General features: G+C 41.5%; 1 protein-coding gene and 1 long non-coding RNA gene across 5 annotated transcripts in view; one reads left to right on the top strand and one right to left on the bottom strand.

The window, feature by feature from the left end:
• Positions 1-1,901, bottom strand: part of MKLN1 (muskelin 1) — a 163,897-nt gene extending 161,996 nt beyond the window's left edge. For 2 of the 4 annotated variants that reach the window (XM_023207840.1, XM_023207837.1), the window contains exon 1: positions 1,741-1,901. In XM_023207840.1, coding sequence (XP_023063608.1) covers positions 1,741-1,838 — 98 coding nt within the window. In that variant the 5' untranslated portion in view covers positions 1,839-1,901. Of the gene's footprint in view, positions 1-313; positions 366-1,740 lie in introns of those variants that run through there. The other 2 variants (XM_023207841.1, XM_023207838.1) reach the window with 2 other exon arrangements.
• On the top strand, positions 1,499-19,839 carry LOC111539845. The gene is made up of 3 exons (XR_002730813.3): positions 1,499-1,748; positions 18,344-18,432; positions 18,792-19,839. It is a non-coding gene; the product is annotated as an uncharacterized LOC111539845 (long non-coding RNA).
• The last annotated feature ends 1,055 nt before the right edge of the window (positions 19,840-20,894 follow it).

The raw sequence follows: 20,894 nt of genomic DNA, 5'->3' as shown, positions 1-20,894 counted from the left end.
TCCTGCTTGAAATGTACTTTCTTAAAATGTCTGTACAACAGATAACGCAAATAGTACTTGTATTATCCAAGCCTCAGGCCTACACTAAAAATTTAAGGAGTGACATCCTGGAAATAGGCCAATTCAAGACCAGAAAAATGTCTCTACAATTAGATCAAACAATGCCACACCAATTCCCAACTGTCCATAATCCTAGCCTGAGTATTAAAAAAAGCTGAATAACTTCAGATTCAAGAACATGATAACCCAGAATATCAGAGGTCAAGTACATAGGGCCACATTTCAACTCCAAGTACATGGCTGGAATGTTTACCTGGCTCACTCCCAAACTGAAAGTTGGGTTTCAGCATCAATCAGGGATATGACCATGAATAGGCTACGCAGGCCAGATCAAACCACAGGTCACTTGGCACCCTTCATTGGGCCAGATCCTACTGAATGCCAACCCTTCACCTGGTGAATAAAACGGGAGGCTGGCAGTCAAGACAGATTCTTCCAGTTGCAGCTCCATTTTGAGATTCTTCATTGATATAACCCGTGAAATCAAATTTGGATAAATGTGAAGAATTTCTCAAATATAGATGGAAAACTTACTTGAGTATGCTTCACAGATCTAGCCACTTTTTTGTTTAGCAAAATATTCAGTAAATTATTCATTAATTTGTTTTGTTCATAAAATCGTTTCGGTCCTGTGAAATGGTTAGAGGGACAACTGGCACTTTTCTTCAGGATCTGCACAGCTCTTAAGCCTTTACTAAGCCAGTTTCTCCACTAGCACGTAAAATTGGAGTTAGATTTGCTCCTCCTTTCAAAGATAAGCCAAAGATAAATAAGATACTATGTTAAGAGTATTTTCAGCATTTCAGAAGGAACTTGCTAGAGAGAAAAAAAAAAAAAAAAAAAAAACCCTAACAATGCAACTGAACTCTTTTTTAACACCTAAATCAGGGATCAAGACAAAGCCGGTGTTGAAAATCAAATTCATTAAAGCCAGATTTTTCTATGTTCGAGTTTCTGTGTTGGGAAGCGGGTCTGTGTCTATAAAAACCCATCTTCTAATGAGCTGTAATACTGAAATTCTTCGGTAATGTCACTCCTTCCCACTCTCTATCTTTTTCAGAACTTCCAGGCATTAAAGACGACGTCTGCCAATTCTACAACTTCTCCCCGCCTGCTAGGATTCAGATGGATTCCACAACTTTTCAGCCTTCCGTGACTTTTAACACTACTCTAGAGCTAATCACTTTTAATGACCCCACTCTGGAATAGGCACTCCTCGGCTTTACACTTTGTCCCAGCAGCAATCGACTGAACGACACGTCCCCCGACGCCGACCACCTCGGACGACCTCAGACATTCGGGGTAGTTTGCAAGCGGGCCGGGCCCCGCAAGCTCGGATTCCTGCCCCACCTCCCAGAGCCGCCCGTCCCCTAAGCCCTCCTCAACCTCAACCCCCAAATCCCAAGCGCAGAACAACTGGGCTTCCGGTTCTCCTGTGCGCGCCCCGGATCCACCACACACCTCTCCCCTTCTCCCTGGGCTCGCTCTCAGGACCCTAACCCCTTCCCGAGCGGGGCGGAGCAACGCTCTCAGCAGCTGAACTAAGACTCCGGAGGCCGCACGTCCCCCTCAGCAGGCCCCGCCTGGGCCTCTCGGCTCGGCTGCCCTCCATTGCACCCCTGGCCCAACAGTGCTGACGCGGAAGAGTGGGACAGCACGAGCTCAGGGCCGGGCACTTACTCGGGAAGGTAGGTGGAGGAAAAGGAGCTCCACTTGTGTAGCGCGTAGGGGAGAAGCCGGCACTCCGGCGCCGCAGCGACAGCTCCCCCGGCCGCCATCTTGTCAGCACCTTAGCGGCCGCCACCGACCGCTGGCCGCGAACGGAGGAGCGGAGGGGGCGTGGCCTGCTCTTAAAGGGGCCGCCGCCCTCCCCGGCCGTCTGCGCTCCCTGCCCCGCATCGTTACCCGGGCCCAGCTAGGGGCCACGGTCCTATCTCGGGGTTTTCCACGTGGCTCGCTCCTTGACGGCCGAGCGACACTGGGTCTGAGGTGTAAGCTCTTCCCTGGGGCTTGGAGGGGAATGGCGCAAAGGACTTTTCTTACAAGCAGAGGTAAGGACAAGCCAAGATGATTACGAACAGAAACACATTGTAGTTATGGAGCAGAAAGGGAAAATAAGACCAAGTTGGAAAAGGCACGCCTGTGCGCTTTTGGAAGCCACTGCCCTCGCCAGTTTGTAAGTCCTTTACGGAAACAACACTGAAAGGAGCTGGAGGGCGGTAGCTAATATGTTGTCCTCCTGGAATGGTCCTGGTTTTAAATGTCTTGTCCCCGCCTTCCAGAGTCAGATGGAGACAGGAAAAGGAAATGGTCCCGTGTCCTCCTACCCTGTTTGGTTTGCAGTCTGTGATGCCCTGCATTGTAAACATTTTTTGTGATCCGCGTCCTACTAATCTTGTGGCATTGGTTTCCTCGGGAATGACGTTCACCCACAGACCGAGTGGGGAGGCTGCGTGTCATCATTTTTTCAGTTGGCAAATCTGCCCACTTTGAACTGACATAATTGTAGCCTAAAAGTTCAGCGAGAGAGAAGTTCATGAAAAAGACTATTCCTTCTTCTTAGAGGGAACAGCAGCCCTGAAAACCATATGGACATCATACCAGCTTCTTATAACAAAAGGAGCACTTGGTCTAAATATCTGGCAGTTTTAGATAATATTCTCATCAAGTACCTGTTTGTCGTAGTTACGCATATTTATTCCTTGGCTTAGCCACTGCAGTTACCAAAGAGTATGTCTTTTATTGTCTAAGAGGTTAGACTCCTGAAAGCCTGGACAGTGTCATAATCTCCACCTGAAGAGTGGAAAAATTCAAGCAGAGTTTCTCAGGAAATGGCCAAGTGAGTCAAAACACCTCAATAATTGTATTCTCTTTCCGTTGTAATCATTAACCTGCCGAAACTCCCTCAAGTCCTTGCCTGACTTCCTGTTTCTATAGGTGGAAATTTAATGATAGGCTCTACTAGGATATCAGATCAAAAAAGCCAAATAGAAAGGCCAGGCTGGGCACAGTGGCTCACGCCTGTAATCCCAGCACTTTGGGAGGTCCAGGTGGGAGGATCACTTGAGCCCAGGAGTTTGAGACCAGCCTGGTCAACATAGCAAGACCCCCATCTCTAAAATAACAAAAATAAAATAAAATAAGAAAGGCCACAAGTACGTTCACCTTTAAAATTACATGTGCTTGGCCAGGCATGGTGGCTCACACCTGTAATCCCAGCACTTTGGGAGGCTGAGGCAGGCAGATCACCTGAGGGCAGGAGTTCGAGACCAGAGTGGTCAACATGGTGAAACCCCGTCTCTACTAAAAATATGAAAGTTAGCTGTGTGTGGTGACATACACCTATAATCCCAGCTACTTGAGAGGCCGAGGCATGAGAATCACTTGAACCCAGGAGGCGGAAGTTGCAGCGAGCCAAGATCATACCACTGCACTCCGGCCTGGGAAACAGAGTGAAACTCTTGTCTTGGAAAAATAAATAAAATACAGTAAAATGAAAAATTACATGTGCTCTGTGTGCTGCAGCAGGTTGGAAAAGTATGTGTTCCTTAAGGGAATGCTGTAACCGTAGAGACTTGGGTTGGGAGCTGCCAGAGACAATGGGAAAGGGCCAGAGAATGTTAGCCCCGGAGAGGATATGGTGGTTATCTTTGGAGAAAATAGACACTTTAAAGGGGAGGAATTAACTCACTCCAATTCCTTTGGGCCCCAGATTTTCTAATTCCACTTCTTACCTTAATGTAAGTCAAGTCCTTGTTCTTTTCCAGACATAGTTCCTGAGCAATCTTTTTAAAAAACACATATTAACTAGTTCTTCTTAGGCTTAAATCCTTTTGGTGACTTTCAGCCCCGTTCTAAACTGTTTAACAGAGGCCCTTCATAATCTACCTTGCTTTTTCTCTCCGGCTTCCCTCGCCCCCACCCCCCATCTTTCTCCTTTGCACTTTTGACATCTGTCCACTCACTAGCACACTGAATTTGTTCCCATAGAGTCCATGTTCTCTGTAGCCTCCAGGGCTTACTCTAAGCCAGGCTTGAAATATTCTTTACCATACTTTACCTGGCTAACTCCAGCTCATCCTGTAGACTATTTGGTCCTGGAAATTTTTTTGGTTCTCTTTTTTTTTTGAGACGGGGTCTCACTCTGACTCTGTCACCTAGGATGCAGCGCAGTCACATGAACATGGCTCACTGCAGCCTTGACCTCCTGGGTTTAAAGGATCATCCTGCCTCAGCCTCCCATGTAGCTGGGACCGTAGGCAGACGTCACCACACCAAGTTACTTTTTTGATTTTTTTGTAGACACAGGGTTTCCCTCTGTTGCCCAGGCTGGTCTTGAACTCCTGGGCTCAAGCGATCCTTCTGCCTCAGCCTGGCCTCCCAAAGTGCTGAGATTACAGGTGTGAGCCACTGCGTCTGTCCGAAAATCTTTCTTCATCACCTGCTTTGGGATTAGGTGACCGTTTTCTTCATTTTTTTTTTTTCCTATGCAAGCTAACACAAGATAGGTAACATTTTTTACATTTCTCTTAGCACTCTAAGTTTCCCTCTTTATCTTTGCACACATCACAATATATTTTAATTTCCTCTTTATTTCTCTTTCTCTCTAAATGATAGCTCCCATGAAGATAAGAGTCATACATATCTTGTTCACAGTTGTATCCTCAGTCCTGTTGATGTGTCTAGCAAATAGAAGATGTTCAGTAAATATTTATCAAAGAATGAATGAATAGTGCTAAAAGAGAACTTGAATTAGAGACTTTTGAGTTGCAAAGGAAAAAAAAAATGCCAGCACTTCTCAGACTACAAACCTGTATCCCAGAGTTATAATTGCTACTCAGAAGGTAAAGACACAGGATAGTGTGGCTTTCCTGCATCACAAATTTTATAAATGGCAAAATAATTTAAAGCATTTCTATGTTAACATAAATACAGATAGTTATATTATGATACTGAGCCGAAAATTTTTTTAAATGTTAAGAAAAGAACTTTATCTGAGGAATGCAAATCCTTTTAAATTATGAGGCCCAGAGAGGCATTAAAGTGCAACAGCGATCCTGTCCTTCTCCCCTACTTTTAAGCTGTGTATTTGTCTCTTGAAACTGCTTACTATTGCCGCACAAGCTAAACATTAAGCTACAGATTAATGCTGCACCAGACATTATAACCCACATCCTATAGTTTCATAATGTATAGCCAATCAGTATCTTGTTTTATTTTAGTGTAAATTCTTGGTAAATAACTCAGGAACTGCCTCATCTTTCCCTTTAAAAATCCACTTGCAACTGCTGCTACTCAGAGTGTATATTCAAGGCAACTTGAATCTGTGTTCCCGAGTTGCGGTCATCAAGCTTGGCCCAGATAAACTCCCAACTTATATTAATTTTGCCTCAACTTCTTCCTTTTAGGTCGAACATCTAGAGTAAGTCAGCAGGATACAGAGTGATTCCCCACACACCTGGTGTTTCTCTCTGAAAGCAACACTTGGTACCAGTGTGAACTCTCCTCCTTCAGAAGCCTCGTCAGGTGTTTCAGGCGAGTTCTCCTGAATGTGGACCTCCCACTCTTGGGTTGAAGGCCCAGACTTTATTTGGGCTGTTTTTTAAACCCTTTATTTCCTTTAAGTGTGAGGGCTTCGGTCTCTGTCTTTGGACAGAAGATCCGGGTAAAGAGCTCTGCCTTTTTCCCCGCTCTGTCTTACAGCAGAGGTGCAGGTCATGGTTTTTCTGCCTCTGCTTCAGAACCAGGGGTTTGGGTCAAGGTTTTTTCACCTCTGTCTCACAGCAGAGGTTTGAGTGAAAGAACTGGCAGTTAGGCACCAGTGGTTTCATTTTATATTGTATGCCTTTGAGATAGCAGTTGTTTACTATCGCTTGAAAATTCTGAATTAGTCTTTAATTTTAACCAATTCCTGTTAGTTCGTAACTGAAATGTATACCCCTTTTGCTCTTCCAGATGGACGTAAGATGAGGGTCTGGTCGCCCATACCTTGAGGACTCTGTTGCCATCTGACAATTAGAGACAATCCAATTGTCCTCATCCTTGAGGACTCTGCTACCATCTGACAATTAGAGACAGTCCAAGACATGCCACAGTTTGATCCTAAACACATTCCTGGCTTTGGTCACTTTTGAAAAGTTCCTGAATTATGAGAAATCAATAATAAGAGTGTTCAAAACCTGAACACTCATTTTAAAAATACCTGCTGGAATTACATATACAATTTATGGGGTACTCTCTTGTAGTGTCTGGGAAAGTAGACCCATCTAACCTGGAATGATCATAGGCAACAAGGACCAAAAATGGGCATCTTTTGATATACCTAAAGTAATTTATTTGTACACACCATTGGAAAGAGCTGGTTTTAGAACCAGACATGTAAATATGAGACTTACTTCCACTGGCACCTAAAAACTTCTAAAAGAAATCCTGAAAGAAAAAATCACCTTCATTCAAGAGGTAAACAAAGGGATATTTGAAACTATTTAAAAAGACTTTGGAGTCTTTCTCCCTTTCACCTCCAGATCCTCCTTTTCCTTCCAGCTCTGTGATCTGAACTCATCCCTTTCTGCTTCTTCCCTTGGCCTCCATACATTTCTTAGGCAGAGATTTTTTAAAATTTCACAATGTACACATTTCCTTCTCTCAGGGGAAATGAATTTAAATTTAGAGCAGAAGGAACAAGTAGAACAACAACAGAACGGGAATAAGACTGCTGAGACTATAAAAATGCAGATCCAACAAAATTTTTTCTAACCAGGTCTAGTGAATGACACTGTGATATGGTCTGGCTCTGTGTTCCAACCAAATGTCATCGCGATTTGTAATCCCCACGTGTGGGGGGAGAAGCCTGGTGGGAGGTGATTGGATCATGGAGGCAGTTTCCCCCATGCTGTTCTCATGATAGTGAGGGAGTTCTCACAAGATCTGATGGTTTAAAAGTGTTTGGCAGTTCCCTTTCTGGCTTTCTCTGTCTTGCTGCCTTGTGAAGAAGGTGCTTGCTTCTCCTTCACCTTCCACCATGATTGTAAGTTTCCTGAGGCCTCCCCAGCCATGCAGAACTGTGAGTCAATTCAACCTCTTTTATTTATAAATTATGCAGTCTCAGGTAGTTCTTTATAGCAGTGTGAGAATGAACTAATACACACTGATTTATTGACCCACTATCAGACAGTACCCTTTAAATCTTATCATGTCTTTAAAATGCTAACATTCAGGGAATTAGCTAAGCAGCATTCCAGATGAGATCAGATCTAAAACAAGATAAAATCCTTAAATGCTTAAACTGCCTGCTTTGGATTCCCTGCAAGATTTACCAAAAAACAAATACACAAACAAAAACAAAAACAAAGAAAACACTCCACCCAGCGATAAAATGCCTAGGATTTGGTGCTTTCACCACTGTAGCCTGAGTTCAATTGCTGGCCAGGGAGCTAATCTTATTTGTTTTAAAGTATTGTATGATTCTTGACCATTTGGGATACCATTTGTAATTGATCCTTATCCCTTCCATGGACAACTTTTGATTTCCTGTCTTTTTCCATTTGTGGCACATACAGACCATTTGGGCCTTCGTGAGTACTCAGCCGAGAAGCTGAGATCCTAGAAATCATGGCCAGACAGAAATGTGAATTGTACTTCACTTGTGGCTAAACTCCTTTCTTTCAGCTGTCTTTGGGGTGATTCTGGGTCTTGTGAGGACTGTGTTGCACCTCCTTTGGAGATGCCCCATGCAGCCTTGGTGAAGTCATAACCTTCATTAAGGCTTACTGGTTTTGGTGAGTCATTTGGAAGCATACCTTTTTTTTTTTTTTAAAGTTCAAAAGCCAGGAATAACAGCTATTTGTGCTGGCTAATACCTGATAATGAGAGATTTGAAAAGTTTTTCTTTTTTTTTTTTTAATTTTACTTTAAATTCTGGGATACATGTGCAGAATGTGCAGGTTTGTTACATAGTATACATGTGCCATGGTTGTGTGCTACACTTACCAACTGTCATCTAGGTTTTAAGCCCTACGTGCTTTAGGTATGTGTCCTAATGCTCTCCCTCCCCTTGGCCCCACTCCCTGGCTGGCCCCAGTGTGTGATGTTCCCCTCCCTGTGTCCATATGTTCTCATTGTTCAACTCCCATTTATGAGTGAGAACATGTGGTGTTTGGTTTTCTGTTCCTGTGTTAATTTGCTGAGAATGATGGTTTCCAGCTTCATCTATGTCCCTGGAAAGGACATGAACTCGTTCTTTTTTATGGCTGCATAGTATTCCATGGTGTATATGTGCCACATTTTCTTTATCCAGCCTATCATTGATGGGCATTTGGGTTGGTTCCAAGTCTGTGCTATTATAAAGTGCTGCAGCAAACATACGTGTGTGTGTCTTTATACCAGAATGATTTATAACCCTTTCAGTATATACCCAGTAATGGGATTGCTGGGTCAAATGGTATTTCTGGTTCTAGATCCTTGAGGAATCACCACATTATCTTCCACAATCACAATGGTTGGATTAATTTACACTCTCACCAACAAGTGTAAAAGCTTTCCTGTTTCTCCACAGCATTGCCAGCATCTGTTTACTGACTTTTTAATAATTGCCATTGTAACTGGCATGAGATAGCATCTCACTGTGGTTTTGAGTTGCATTTCTCTAATGACCAGTGATGATGAGCTTTTTTTCATGTTTTTTGGCCACATAAATCTCTTCTTTTGGAAGTGTGTGTTCATATTCTTTGCCCACTTTTTGATGGGGTTGTTTGTTTTTTCTTGAAAATTTGTTTAAGTTCCTTGTAGATTCTGGATATTAGACCTTTGACACATGGGTAGATTGCAAAATTTTTCTCTCATTCTGTAGGTTGCCTGTTCACTCTGGTGATAGTTTCTTTAGCTGTGCAGAAGCTCTTTAGTTTAATTAGATCCCATTTGTCAGTTTTTGCTTTTGTTGCAGTTGCTTTTGGTGTTTTAGTCATGAAGTCTTTGCCCATGCCTATGTCCTAAATGGTATCGCCTAGGTTTTCTTCTAGGGTTTTTATGGTTTTGGATTTTACATTTAAGTCTTTAATCTATCTTGAGTTAATTTTTGTATAAGGCGTAAGGAAGGGGTCCAGTTTCTGTTTTCTGCATATGGCTAGTTTTCCCAGCACCATTTATTAAACAGGGAATCCTTTCCTCATTGCTTGTTTTTGTCAGGTTTGTCAAAGATCAGATGGTTGTAGATGTGTGGTGTTATTTCTGAGGTCTCTGTTCTGTTCCATTGGTCTATGTATCTGTTTTGGTACCAGTATCATGACGTTTTGGTTACTGTAGCCTTGTAGTATAGTTTGAGGTCAGGTAGTGTGATGCCTCCAACTTTGTTATTTTTGCTTATGATTGTCTTGGCTATGCAGGCTCTTTTTTGGTTCCATATGAAATTTAAAGTAGTTTTTTCAAATTCTGCGAAGAAACTCAATGGTAGCTTAATGGGAATAGCATTGAATCTATAAATTACTTGGGGCAGTATGGCCGTTTTCATGATATTGATTCTTCCTATCCATGAGCATGGAATTTTTTTCCATTTGTTTGTGTCCTCTAATTTCCTTGAGCAGTGGTTTGCAGTTCTTGAAAAGGTCCTTCATGTCCCTTGTAAATTGTATTCCTAGGTATTTTATTCTCTTTGTAGCAATTGTGAATAGGGAGTTCACTTGTGATTTAGCTCTCTGTTCTCTATGATTGGTGTATAGGAATGCTTGTGATTTTTGCACATTGATTTTGTATCCTGAGACTTTGCTGAAGTTGCCTATCAGCTTAAGGCGATTTTGGGGCTGAGACAATGGGTTTTCTAAATATATAATCATGTCATCTGCAAACAGAGACAAGTTGACTTCCTCTTTTCCTATTTGAATACCCTTTATTTCTTTCTCTTGCCTGAGTGCCCTGGCCAGAACTTCCAATACTGTGTTGAATAGGAGTGGTGAGAGAGGGCATCCTTGTCTTGTGCCGGTTTTCAAAGGGAATGCCTCCAGTTTTTGCCCATTCAGTATGATATTAGCTATGGGTTTTTCATAAATAGCTGTTACTGTTTTGAGATACCTTCTATCAATACCTAGCTTATTGAGAGTTTTCAACATGAAGAGATGTTGAATTTCATCGAAGGCCTTTTCTGCATCTATTGAGATAATCACGTGGTTTTTGTCATTGGTTCTATTTACATGATGGATTACATTTGTTGATTTGTGTATGTTGAACCAGCCTTGCATCCCAAGGATGAAGCCATCTTGATCGTGGTGGATATGCTTTTTGATGTGCTGCTGGATTCGGTTTGCCAGTATTTTATTGAGGATTTTCACATCAATGTTCATCAGGGTTATTGGCCTAAAATTTTCTTTTTTTGTTGTGTCTCTGCCAGGTTTTGGTATCAGGAGGACACTGGCCTCATAAAATGAGTTAGGGAGGAGTCCCTCTTTTTCTGTTGTTTGGAATAGTTTCAGAAGGAATAGTACCAGCTCCTCTTTGTACCTCTGGTAGAATTCGGCTGCCAGTCCGTCTGGTCCTGGGCTTTTGTTGGTTGGTAAGCTATTAACTACTGCCTCAATTTCGGAGCCTGTTATTGGTCTATTCAGGGATTCCACTTCTTCCTGGTTTAGTCTTGGGAGAGTGTATGTGTCCAGGAATGTAATTCTCCTAGATTTTCTAGTTTATTTGCGTGGAGGTGTTTATAGTATTCTCTGATGGTAGTTTGTATTTCTGTGGGATCAGAGGTGAGATCCCTTTTATCATTTTTTATTGTGTCTATTTGATCCTTCTCTCTTCTTTGTTAGTCTAGCTAGTGGTCTATTTTGTTAATTTTTTCAAAAAACTGCCTCTGAATTCATTGATTTTTTGAAGAGTTTTTCGTGTCTCTATCTCCTTAAGTTTTGCTTTGATCTTAGTTATTTCTTGCCTTCTGCTAGCTTTTGAATTTGTTTGCTCTTGCTTCTCTAGTTCTTTTAATTGTGATTTTAGTGTGACAATTTCAGATCTTTCCAGCTTTCTGATATGGGCATTTGGTGCTATAAATTTCTGTCTTAACACTGCTTTAGCTGTGTCCCAGAGAGTCTGGTATGTTGTCTTTTTGTTCTCATTGGTTTCAAAGAACTTCCTTATCTGCCTTAATTTTGTTATTTATCCAGGAGTCATTCAGGAGCAGGTTGTTCAATTTCCATGTAATTGTGCAGTTTTGAGTGAGTTTCTTAATCCTGAGTTCGAATTTAATTGCACTGTGGTCTGAGAGACTGTTTGTTATGATTTCCATTATTTTGCATTTGCTGAGGAATGTTTTACTTCCAATTATGCGGTCAATTTTAGAATAACTGCCATGTGGTGCTGAGAAGAATGTATATTCTGTTGATTTGGGGTGGAGAGTTCTATAGATGTCTGTTAAGTCCACTTGATCCAGAGCTGAGTTCAAGTCCTGAATATCCGTGTTAATTTTCTGTCTTGTTGATCTGTCTAATATTGACAGTGGGGTGTTAAAGTCTCCCATTATTGTGTGGGAGTCTAAGTCTCTTTGTAGGTCTCTAAGAACTTGTTTATGAATCTGGGTGCTTCTGTATTGAGTGCATATATATTTAGGATAGTTAGCTCTTCTTGTTGCATTGATCCCTTTACCATTCTGTAATGCCCTTGTCTTTTTTGAACTTTTTGGGTTTAAAGTCTGTTTTATCAGAGACTAGGATTGCATCCCCTCCTTTTTTTCTGCTTTCCATTTGCTTGGTAAATCCTCCTTTGTCCCTTTATTTCGAACCTATATATGTCTTTGCACGTGAGATGGGTCTCCTAAATACAGCACACTGAAGCATCTTGACTCTTTATTCAGTCTGTGTCTTTTAATTAGGGTGTTCAGCCTATTTACATTTAAGGTTAATATTATTATATGTGAATTTGATCCTGTCATCATGATGCTAGCTGGTTATTTTGCACATTAGTTGATGCAGTTTCTTCATAGTGTCACTGGTGTTTATATTTTGGCGTGTTTTTGCAGTGGCTGATACTGGTTTTTTCTTTCCATATTTAGTGCTTCCATCAGGAGCTCTTGTAAGACTGGCCTGCTGGTGACAAAATCCCTCAGCATTTGCTTCTTTAGAAAGGACTTTATTTCTCCTTTGCTTAAGAAGCTTAGTTTGGTTGGGTATGAGATTCTGGGTTGAAAATTCTTTTCTTTAGGAATGTTGAATATTGGCCCCCATTCTCTTCCGGCTTGTAGGGTTTCTGCAGAGAGATCTGCTGTTGGTCTGATGGGCTTCTCTTTGTAGGCTACCTGAACTTTCTCTCTGACTGCCCTTAACATTTTTCCTTCATTTCAACCTTGGAAAATCTGATGATTATGTGTCTTGGGGTTGATCTTCTCGGGGAGTATCTTAGTGGTGTTCTCTGTATTTCCTGAATTTGAATGTTGGCCTGTCCTGCTAGGTTGGGGAAGTTCTGGATAATATCCTGAAGTGTGTTTTCCAACTTGGTTCCATTCTCCCCATCACTTTCAGATACACCAGTCAATCGTAGGTTTGGTCTTTTCACATAACCCCATATTTCTTGGAGGCTTTGTTCGTTCCTTTTCATTCTTTTTTCTCTAATCTTGTCTTTACACCTTATTTCAGCAAGGTGATCTTCAATCTCTGATATCCTTTCTTCCACTTGATTGATTCAACTATTGATACTTGTGTATGCTTCACCGCATTCTTGTGCTGTGTTTTTCAGCTCCATCAGGTCATTTATGTTTCTCTCTAAACTGGTTATTCTAGTTAGCAGTTCCTGTAACCATTTATCAAGGTTCTTAGCTTCCCTGAATTGGGGTAGAACATGTTCCTTTAGCTCAGAGGTGTTTGTTATTACCCACCTTCTGAAGCCGACTTCTGTCAATTCATTAATCTCATTCTCCAGTTTTGTGTCCTTGCTGGAGAGGAGTTGCAATCATTTGGAGGAGAAGAGGCATTCTGGTTTTGGAATTTTCAGTGTTTTTCTGCTGGCTTTTCCTCATCTTCATGGATTTATCTACCTTTGATCTTTGAGGCTGATGACATTTGGATGGGGTTTTTGTGTGGGAGTCTTTTTTTGTTGATGTGGTTGTTGATTTCTGTTTGTTAGTTTTTCTTCTGACAGGCCCCTCTTCTGCAAGTCTGCTGCAGTTTGCTAAAGGTCCCCTCTAGACCCTATTTGCCTGGGTATCACCAGTGGAGGCTGCAGAACAGCAAAGATTGCTGCCTGCTCCTTCTTCTGTAAGCTTTGTCCTAGAGGGGCACCAGCCTGATGCCAGCCAGCGCTCTCCTATATGAGATGTCTGTTGACCCCTGTTGGGAGGTGTCTGTCAACCCCTGTTGGGAGGTTTCTCCCAGTCAGGAGGCATGGGGGTCAGGGACCCACCTGAGGAGGCACTTCATCCATTAGCAGAGCTGGTACACTGTGTTGGGAGAATATCTTTTGTCAGGAGCAGCTGCTCTCTTCAGAGCCAGCAGGCAGGAAAGCTTAAGTCTACTGAAGCTGTGCCCACAGCTGCCCCTCCCCAGTGCTCTGGGGACAATCCAATGCTCTGTCCCAGGGAGATGAGAGTTTTATCTGTAAGCCCCTGACTGGGGCTGTTACCTTTCCTTCAGAGATGCCCTGCCCAGTGAGGAAGAATCTAGAGAAGCAGTCTGGCTACAACCGCTTTGCCACGCTGTAGTGAATTCTGCCCAGTCCAAACCTCCCAGTCTCCTTAGCACTGTCAGGGGAAAACTGCCTACTAAAGCCTCAGTAATGGCAGATGCCCCTGCCCCCACCAAGCTCAGTCATCCCAGGTCGACTTCAGACTGCTGTGCTGGCAGTGAGAATTTCAAGCCAGTGGTTCTTAGCTTGCTGGGCTCCGTGGGAGTGGGATCCACTTAGCAAGACCACTTGACTCCCTGGCTTCAGCCCCCTTTCCAAGGGAGTGAACGGTTCTGTCTCGCTGGGGTTCCAGGCACCACTGTGGTACAAAGAAAAACTCCTGCGACTAGCTCGGTGCCTGCCCAAACAGCCTCTCAGTTTTGTGCTTGAAACCCAGGCCCTGGTGGTGTAGGCTCATGAAGGAATCTCCTGATCTCTGGATTGCAAAAACGGTGGGAAGAGCATAGTACCCAGGCTGAGTAGCACAGTCCCTCATGGCTTCCCATAGCTGGGGCAGGGAGGTCCCCTGGCTCCTAGCACTTCCTGGGTGAAGCAATGCCTCACTCTGCTTCTGCTTGCTCTCCGTGGGTTGCACCCATTGTCTAACCAGTCCCAATGAGATGAACTGGGTACCTCAGTTGGAAATGCAGAAATCACCTGCCTTCTGCATTGGTCTTGCTGGGAACTGCAGACAGGACCTGTTTCTATTCAGCCATCTTGGCCCCTCCTCAAAAAGTATTTAAGAACTCCATAGTCAAAAGCCAGCTTCATTAAAAACAGATTCATGCAGGCATGGTGGCTCATGCCTGTAATCCCAGCCCACTTCAGGAGGCCACAGTGGAAGGATTGCTTGAGTCCAGCCTGGGCAATGTAATGAGTCCCTGTCTCTACAAAAAGTAAAAACAAAACTTAGCTGGGCATGGTGGTGTGTGCCTGTAGTCCCAGCTGCTTAGGAAGCTGAGGTGGGAGGATCATTTAAGCCCAGAATGTGTCAAGACTACATGAACTGTAATCATGCCACACTGCACTCCCACTTGTGTGACAGAGTGAGACCCTGTTTCTATTTTTTTATTTTTCTTTCAGTATCACAGAACAGAGAGACCCTCTCTCTCAAAACAAACAAACCAGGGCCAGACATGGTGATTCATGTCTGTAATCCCAGCACTTTGGGAGGCTGAGGCAGGCGGATCATGACGTCAGGAGATCGATACCATCCTGGCTAACACAGGGAAACCTGGTCTCTACTAAAAATACAAAAAATTAGCTGGGCGTGGTGGCGGGTGCCTGTAGTCCCAGCTACTCAGGAGGGTGAGGCAGGATAATGGCGTGAACCTGGGAGGCGAAGCTTGTAGTGAGCCAAGATTGCACCACTGCACTCCAGCCTGGGCGATAGAGCAAGACTTCATTTCAAAAACAAACAAACAAACAAAAATGAGACTCAACCTCCTCCACCTCTCTGCTGTCTTCAGTACCACATGAAAGGATCTAGAGGAGACTTCTAATGACTCAGACCCCTTAAGGAAGACAGAAAAAGATGCCTCTCACTCCCTTTCTGGGTTGTTCTGTCTTCCTGTGGAGTCTGAAGAGTCATGGAGAGATTTCATGACAGTTTCCAGCACAAAACTCTGGTCTCTTTTGTATCATGTCACCTGATCCCTTTGGCTTTTAGGAGTACTGGATATTATTCTGTTCTATTAGAGAACACTTAACCTTTGTGTGTGTGATGGCTGGCAAGTTACTGATGAGAATTATAATATTGGAGTTGGCTGACAGAAGTTGTTTACAGTGAATGGTTATTATTATTACTACAGGGAGTTACTGGTTTCTTTGCTTGTTAAGATAAGAAAGGCATGGTTTAAATACTTAGAGAAATGTTTTTGTATTGAAGTATACCATGAAAGTGTTGCATGGCCCAGTCCCATGGTATTTCCCCTCTTTTTGGGGACCCAGGATTCAGCCTAAAAATGGAATCCTTAATTTTTAAAGATCTAGATGCTTTGCCTTCAATTGCATCTGCTTTTCACATATTTAAATTATTAGGCTCTAAAAACTCTAAATGTTTTGTTGACCCTGTTACTTAATGGGCTCTGCCCTGAGCTCAGTGATCCAACTGGAAAACAGACTGCATTAAAAGCTACTTATCTAAGTGAAATAGGTCTCCTTATAAAATCCAATGATAGATTCCTGTGATTTTGTGTTACCTTGGCATCCATTTTTAATTTTCCTCCAACACACCCAAAATCCTCCTTGAAAAGCCTTAAATTCTTTCTCTTTGTGCTTTGAGATGTAAATTTACTACCTCATTTTCTCTAAAACTCAGTACAAGCCTCAGCTTCTTCCAGAGTCAAGAAAACTTTTCTTCCTTTGAACTTTAAACTTTTCCATTTACAAAGGTACAGTTTGAATCTAACTGTCCTTTTAAACTAGTGAGTTTTACCAGTCTCATGACTAAAATTTTTTTCTCTGCTTGGTTTTGTTTTGTTTTTCTTCCCTCAGTTCACCAGCAGTTTCAATGTGGCTAAAATTTTTTAATTAAAGCTATAAAGTCATTATCTGTGTCTGGGTGATTTATGTATACATGTATACATGTCTGTTTATATGTTGTCTACATGGTACCATTGACTTATAGAAAAAGTGCTTATAAATAATACAACCAACCCAAATGCTTTTCACGGACCCTTGACTTTAGTAATCTTGGGTTTATATTAAGATAATTTTTAAATTATTGGTAAAGTAAAATAGAAACGTCTTCAAATTTTAATTTAGACGTGTTTGCCTAGATCTATTGGTCAGACTGGTTTATACTGTCTCTGCTAAATGTTTTAAGGTCGTAAGGCCATTCTTTTATGTTATTTTTTGATATTTGCTTAATTTGTCTGTGAGATTATATCTTTGGATTTCAGCCTTTAGATTCTGAGTACTAGACAAGTGGCCCTGGGGACAGTGCCTGGGCCCCATCATCCCTAGTTGAACTGTGCCTCTTGGGTATACTGCAAGGAGTTGGATCCTCCAGGCATTGTCTCCGTAGCACTGTCATTTGTTCTGAGCTCTGGTACATAATTAAAGTAGCTTACTTCTTAGGTTTTTCACTGAAAATTAGGGTTACTAAGAGTTAACATTGTGGTTAATATATGTAACTAAAACTACTAGGCCAGAAACAATTTTATATAGATAGCATATAAAGAAGATGTAAAGAAAGTTGAAAAGGGTAATTTTTTTCCTTTACCTAAAAGAGGACTTTGGTCAAAATGATAAGGGGATAGTAAATCTTTGTCCTAAGTAGAATACCAATATTAAAAAAATGAAGTATAGGACAAAACTGAAGGTCTAAGCAAGTTGTAAAAGGTTTGTGGAAGATTAATGTCATGAAAAGAATTTTATATGTGATACAGTTGGCTAAAATTAGGAGATTATTGACTTTTTCTAAAAATTAAGCATTGATATTTAAAGCGCACTGATGTGGGACCCCTGTTTCAGAGTAACAGGGTTTTCTTGAAGCATTAATCTGCTCTTTAATAGAAAAATGTTTAAAGGTTATGGAAATCTTATGCAGTTAAAACTGAGGGCTAGATGTGGTGGCTCACACCTGTAATCCCAGCTCTTTGGAAGGGTGAGGTGGGCAGATCACCTGAGGTCAGGAGTTTGAGACCAGCCTGGCCAACATGGTGAAACCCCATCTCTACTAAAAATACAAAAATTAGCTGGGCATGGTGATAGGTGCCTGTAATCCCAGCTGCTTGGGAGGTTAAGGCAGGAGAATCACTTGAACCTGGGAGGCAGAGGTTGCAGTGAGCTGAGATCATGTCATTGCACTCCAGCTTGGAGTGAGACTCCATAAAAAAAAAAAAAAAAAAAAACCCGAGATTTGATAGATTTGTTTATAAGGATTTAATGAAATTAACTTTAGGATAATATACTGATGCAAAAGTAAAATTTGGTTTTCTCTTTTGAATAAGATTTTTAAGTATTTTTAAGAAACAGTAAAAACAATGTTCACCTTTTGGGTAAAAAAAAAAAAAAAATGGGAAAGAGAGATTCTGCTGGTCTCATGCCATCTTTATTAGGTTTTTGGATTGTTTAGAAAACTGACTTTTATCTCTATCAAAGAGTAAAGGGTTTTGCTTTTTGAAATCTTTGAATTATAACTTTGGCTAAATGAATGAATACTATTTTACAGTGACCTATGATCCTATTTGGTCAAATGTTTTAAACTTTTAATATTTGACATACTTCTTAAAATCAAATTTCAAATTCTAAAATTAAGTATTTTCCAAAAGAAACCCCTGGAAGTCCAAGAGAGGAATATTAGGCATATTTAACGTGTTAAAATCATATGGAAAGCATTGTCAGAGAAATAATGGTGTTTAACTTTCTTTGAGTTATATTAGGATAAATGTGTTCTTAATACATGTTCCAAACTTGTATGAGATTCCTAAAATTCTAATGTGTCTTGGTATATTCTATCAGTCATAATTATGATTATTATGTTAAACTGTTGTAAACCACAGGAATAACCAAATTTCCTTGTCAATTCCATCTTTAACCATGGCTCTTCTAAGTCTTTTGCCATCTAAAACAATTACTGTTTTATTTCTGTTCTTCTCATAAAGCAGTTTACAATTGGCTATGATTCAAAATTTGCTTTTTCTTCAAGGAAATTCATGGGACCCTGACAAGTACTCTTGAATACAGGTTTCTGATAACTTTGGAGATCATATCATTGGACTAACTAACAACTTTCAGGTATGTAATAAAGTGATGTGTTCCTTAGATTGCTAACTCAACATTAAGCAGAACAAGAATTGATTACATGTGACTGAACTGACAGAAGACTGAAATGATTTTCTGACTTTTTGTTTGAAACATTGCTGTTTTTTTTTCTTTAATTTTGTCTTCCAGAGTCAAGAAAACTTTTTTTCCTTTGAGCTACTTATTTGTACTTTATAGCAATTGGGTAAAAATACTTTTGTGAGCAAAATTGAAACATTTGCCTTTCTCTCTACCTGATAGCTCCAAAATTTGGAAACTATTCATGAGTACTCTTATTTTATAGCAATCCAGTTATTTGCATACATTTAATAAGAATCTTTTTTCTGTAACAGGATACAGTTGGAGACACTGGTTATTTTACCAAGGATTTGACTGTAATGACATATTTTCAGATATGACCAGACTGCTTTGAGGAATGGAGGTTGACTCTATAGAGGCAATTAAAAAGCCTCTCGGAAAGAGTGACCTGGTCTCTTGTCTACATAGTTCCCTTTCAAGATTTCTGTCCTTGTGTTAAGTAAAGAATGTCACTTTCTGACAGGCCTGGGAACCTCAAAATATTTCCAGTGTATCTCTTATTGTTTTATTTCTTCTGAGAAAACTAAATTCATGGTACACTGAAGACTAGAGGTGATTCAACAATTGACAGCAGCTATAAATCAATGACTGGTAGGACTACCTGGGAATGAGCCTTTCTGGCAACAAGGGACACCTTGACACTCAGATTTTGATCATCAGTGCTTTCAAAAAGAAAGATTTTTGATCAAAAGGAATAAATGAGAAAAATAACTTTTAAAATCTGAAGAATGCAAATCCTTTCCAACTCTCAGGCCCAAAGAGGTATTAAAGTGAGACAGCAATTCTGCCCTATACACACCCCCTTTTGGGCCATGTACTCATCTCTTTATACTGCTTACTATTGCCACAAGTAGCTAAAAATCAGCTTACTGGTGCTGCACCAGATGTTATAACCCATATCCTATAGCTTAATAATGGATAGCCAATCAATAGTGTATGTTATGTTAATGTAAATTATTGGTAAATAACTCGGGAACTGCCTCTTCTTTCCTTTTAAAAATCCACTTGTGGCCGGGTGCGGTGGCTCACACCTGTAATCCCAGCACTTTGGGAGGTCAAGGCGGATGGATCACCTGAGGTCAGGAGTTTGAGACTGGCTTGCCCAATGTAGTGAAACCCCGTCTCTATTAAAAATACAAAAATTAGCCAGCCGTGGTGGTGGGTGACTGTAATCCCAGCTACTCGGGAGTCTGAGGCAGACTCAAGACTTCAAGAATATCTTGAACCAAGGAGGGGAAGGTTGCAGTCAGCCGAGATCACACCATTGAATTCCAGCCTGGGTGACAAGAGTGAAACTGTCTCAAAAAAAAAAAAAAAAAAAAAAAAATCCACTTGTAACTGCTGCTACTCAGAATGTGTATTCAGGGCAACTAGAATCTATGTTACTGAGTGGCAACCCTCAAGCTTGTCCCAAATAAACTCTCTATTTATATTAATTTTGCCTCAGCTTCTTCCTTTTAGGTCAACAATGTTAAGATAAAATAGAAGACAAAAGAAATTTCAAAATCTGCAGGAGGCTGCTAGTAGTTAGACCCTTAGTACTCTTTGGCACGTCTTAACTCTCCTTTGTCTACAGGACATGATTTTAAGTGACGGGGTTTATTGTAAGATACACAGGGAAAGCCTGGAATTTATAGTCTCTCTAGTTCCCTTGCAATTCAAAGATTGAGACCTATTGAACCTTATGGAAAACTGGACAATGGATCATCATATTTTAGGCATAACAGCAGCTGTGATGATACAACAGCTCTAGTGACCCAGTTGTCTTATCATCCCCCACAAGCTATCATCTTTTACTCTCTGTATTAGTCCATTCTCACACTACTATAAGGAACTACCTAGGCTGGGTGCGGTGGCTCACGCCTGTAATCCCAGCACTTTGGGAGGCCATGGCAGATGGATCACCTGAGGTCGGGAGTTGGAGATCAGCTTGACTAACATGGAGAAACCCCATCTCTACTAAAAATACAAAATTAGCTGAGTGTGGTGGCACATGCCTGTAATCCCAGCTACTCAAGAAGCTGAGGCAGGAGAATCACTTGAACCTGGGAGGTGGAAGTTGCGGTGAGCCAAGATCGTGCCATGGCAATACAGCCTGGACTGGACAACAGGAATGAAACTCTGTCCAAAAAAAAAGAACTACCTGAGGCCAGGCAGGGTGGCTCACACCTATAATCCCAGCAATTTGGGAGGCCAAGGCAGGTGGATCACCTGAGGTCAGGATTCAAGACCAGCCTGACCAACATGGTGAAACCCTGTCTCTACCAAAAATACAGAAATTAGCTGGGCCTGGTGATGCATGCCTGTAATCCCAGCTACTTGGGAGGCTGAGGGGAGAATTGCTTGAACCTGGGAGG

The sequence above is a fragment of the Piliocolobus tephrosceles genome, chromosome 8, assembly GCF_002776525.5.
Source record: "Piliocolobus tephrosceles isolate RC106 chromosome 8, ASM277652v3, whole genome shotgun sequence".
Lineage (NCBI taxonomy): Eukaryota > Metazoa > Chordata > Mammalia > Primates > Cercopithecidae > Piliocolobus > Piliocolobus tephrosceles.
Note: the sequence above shows the minus strand (reverse complement) of the source record. Positions and strands in the feature narration are given on the sequence as shown.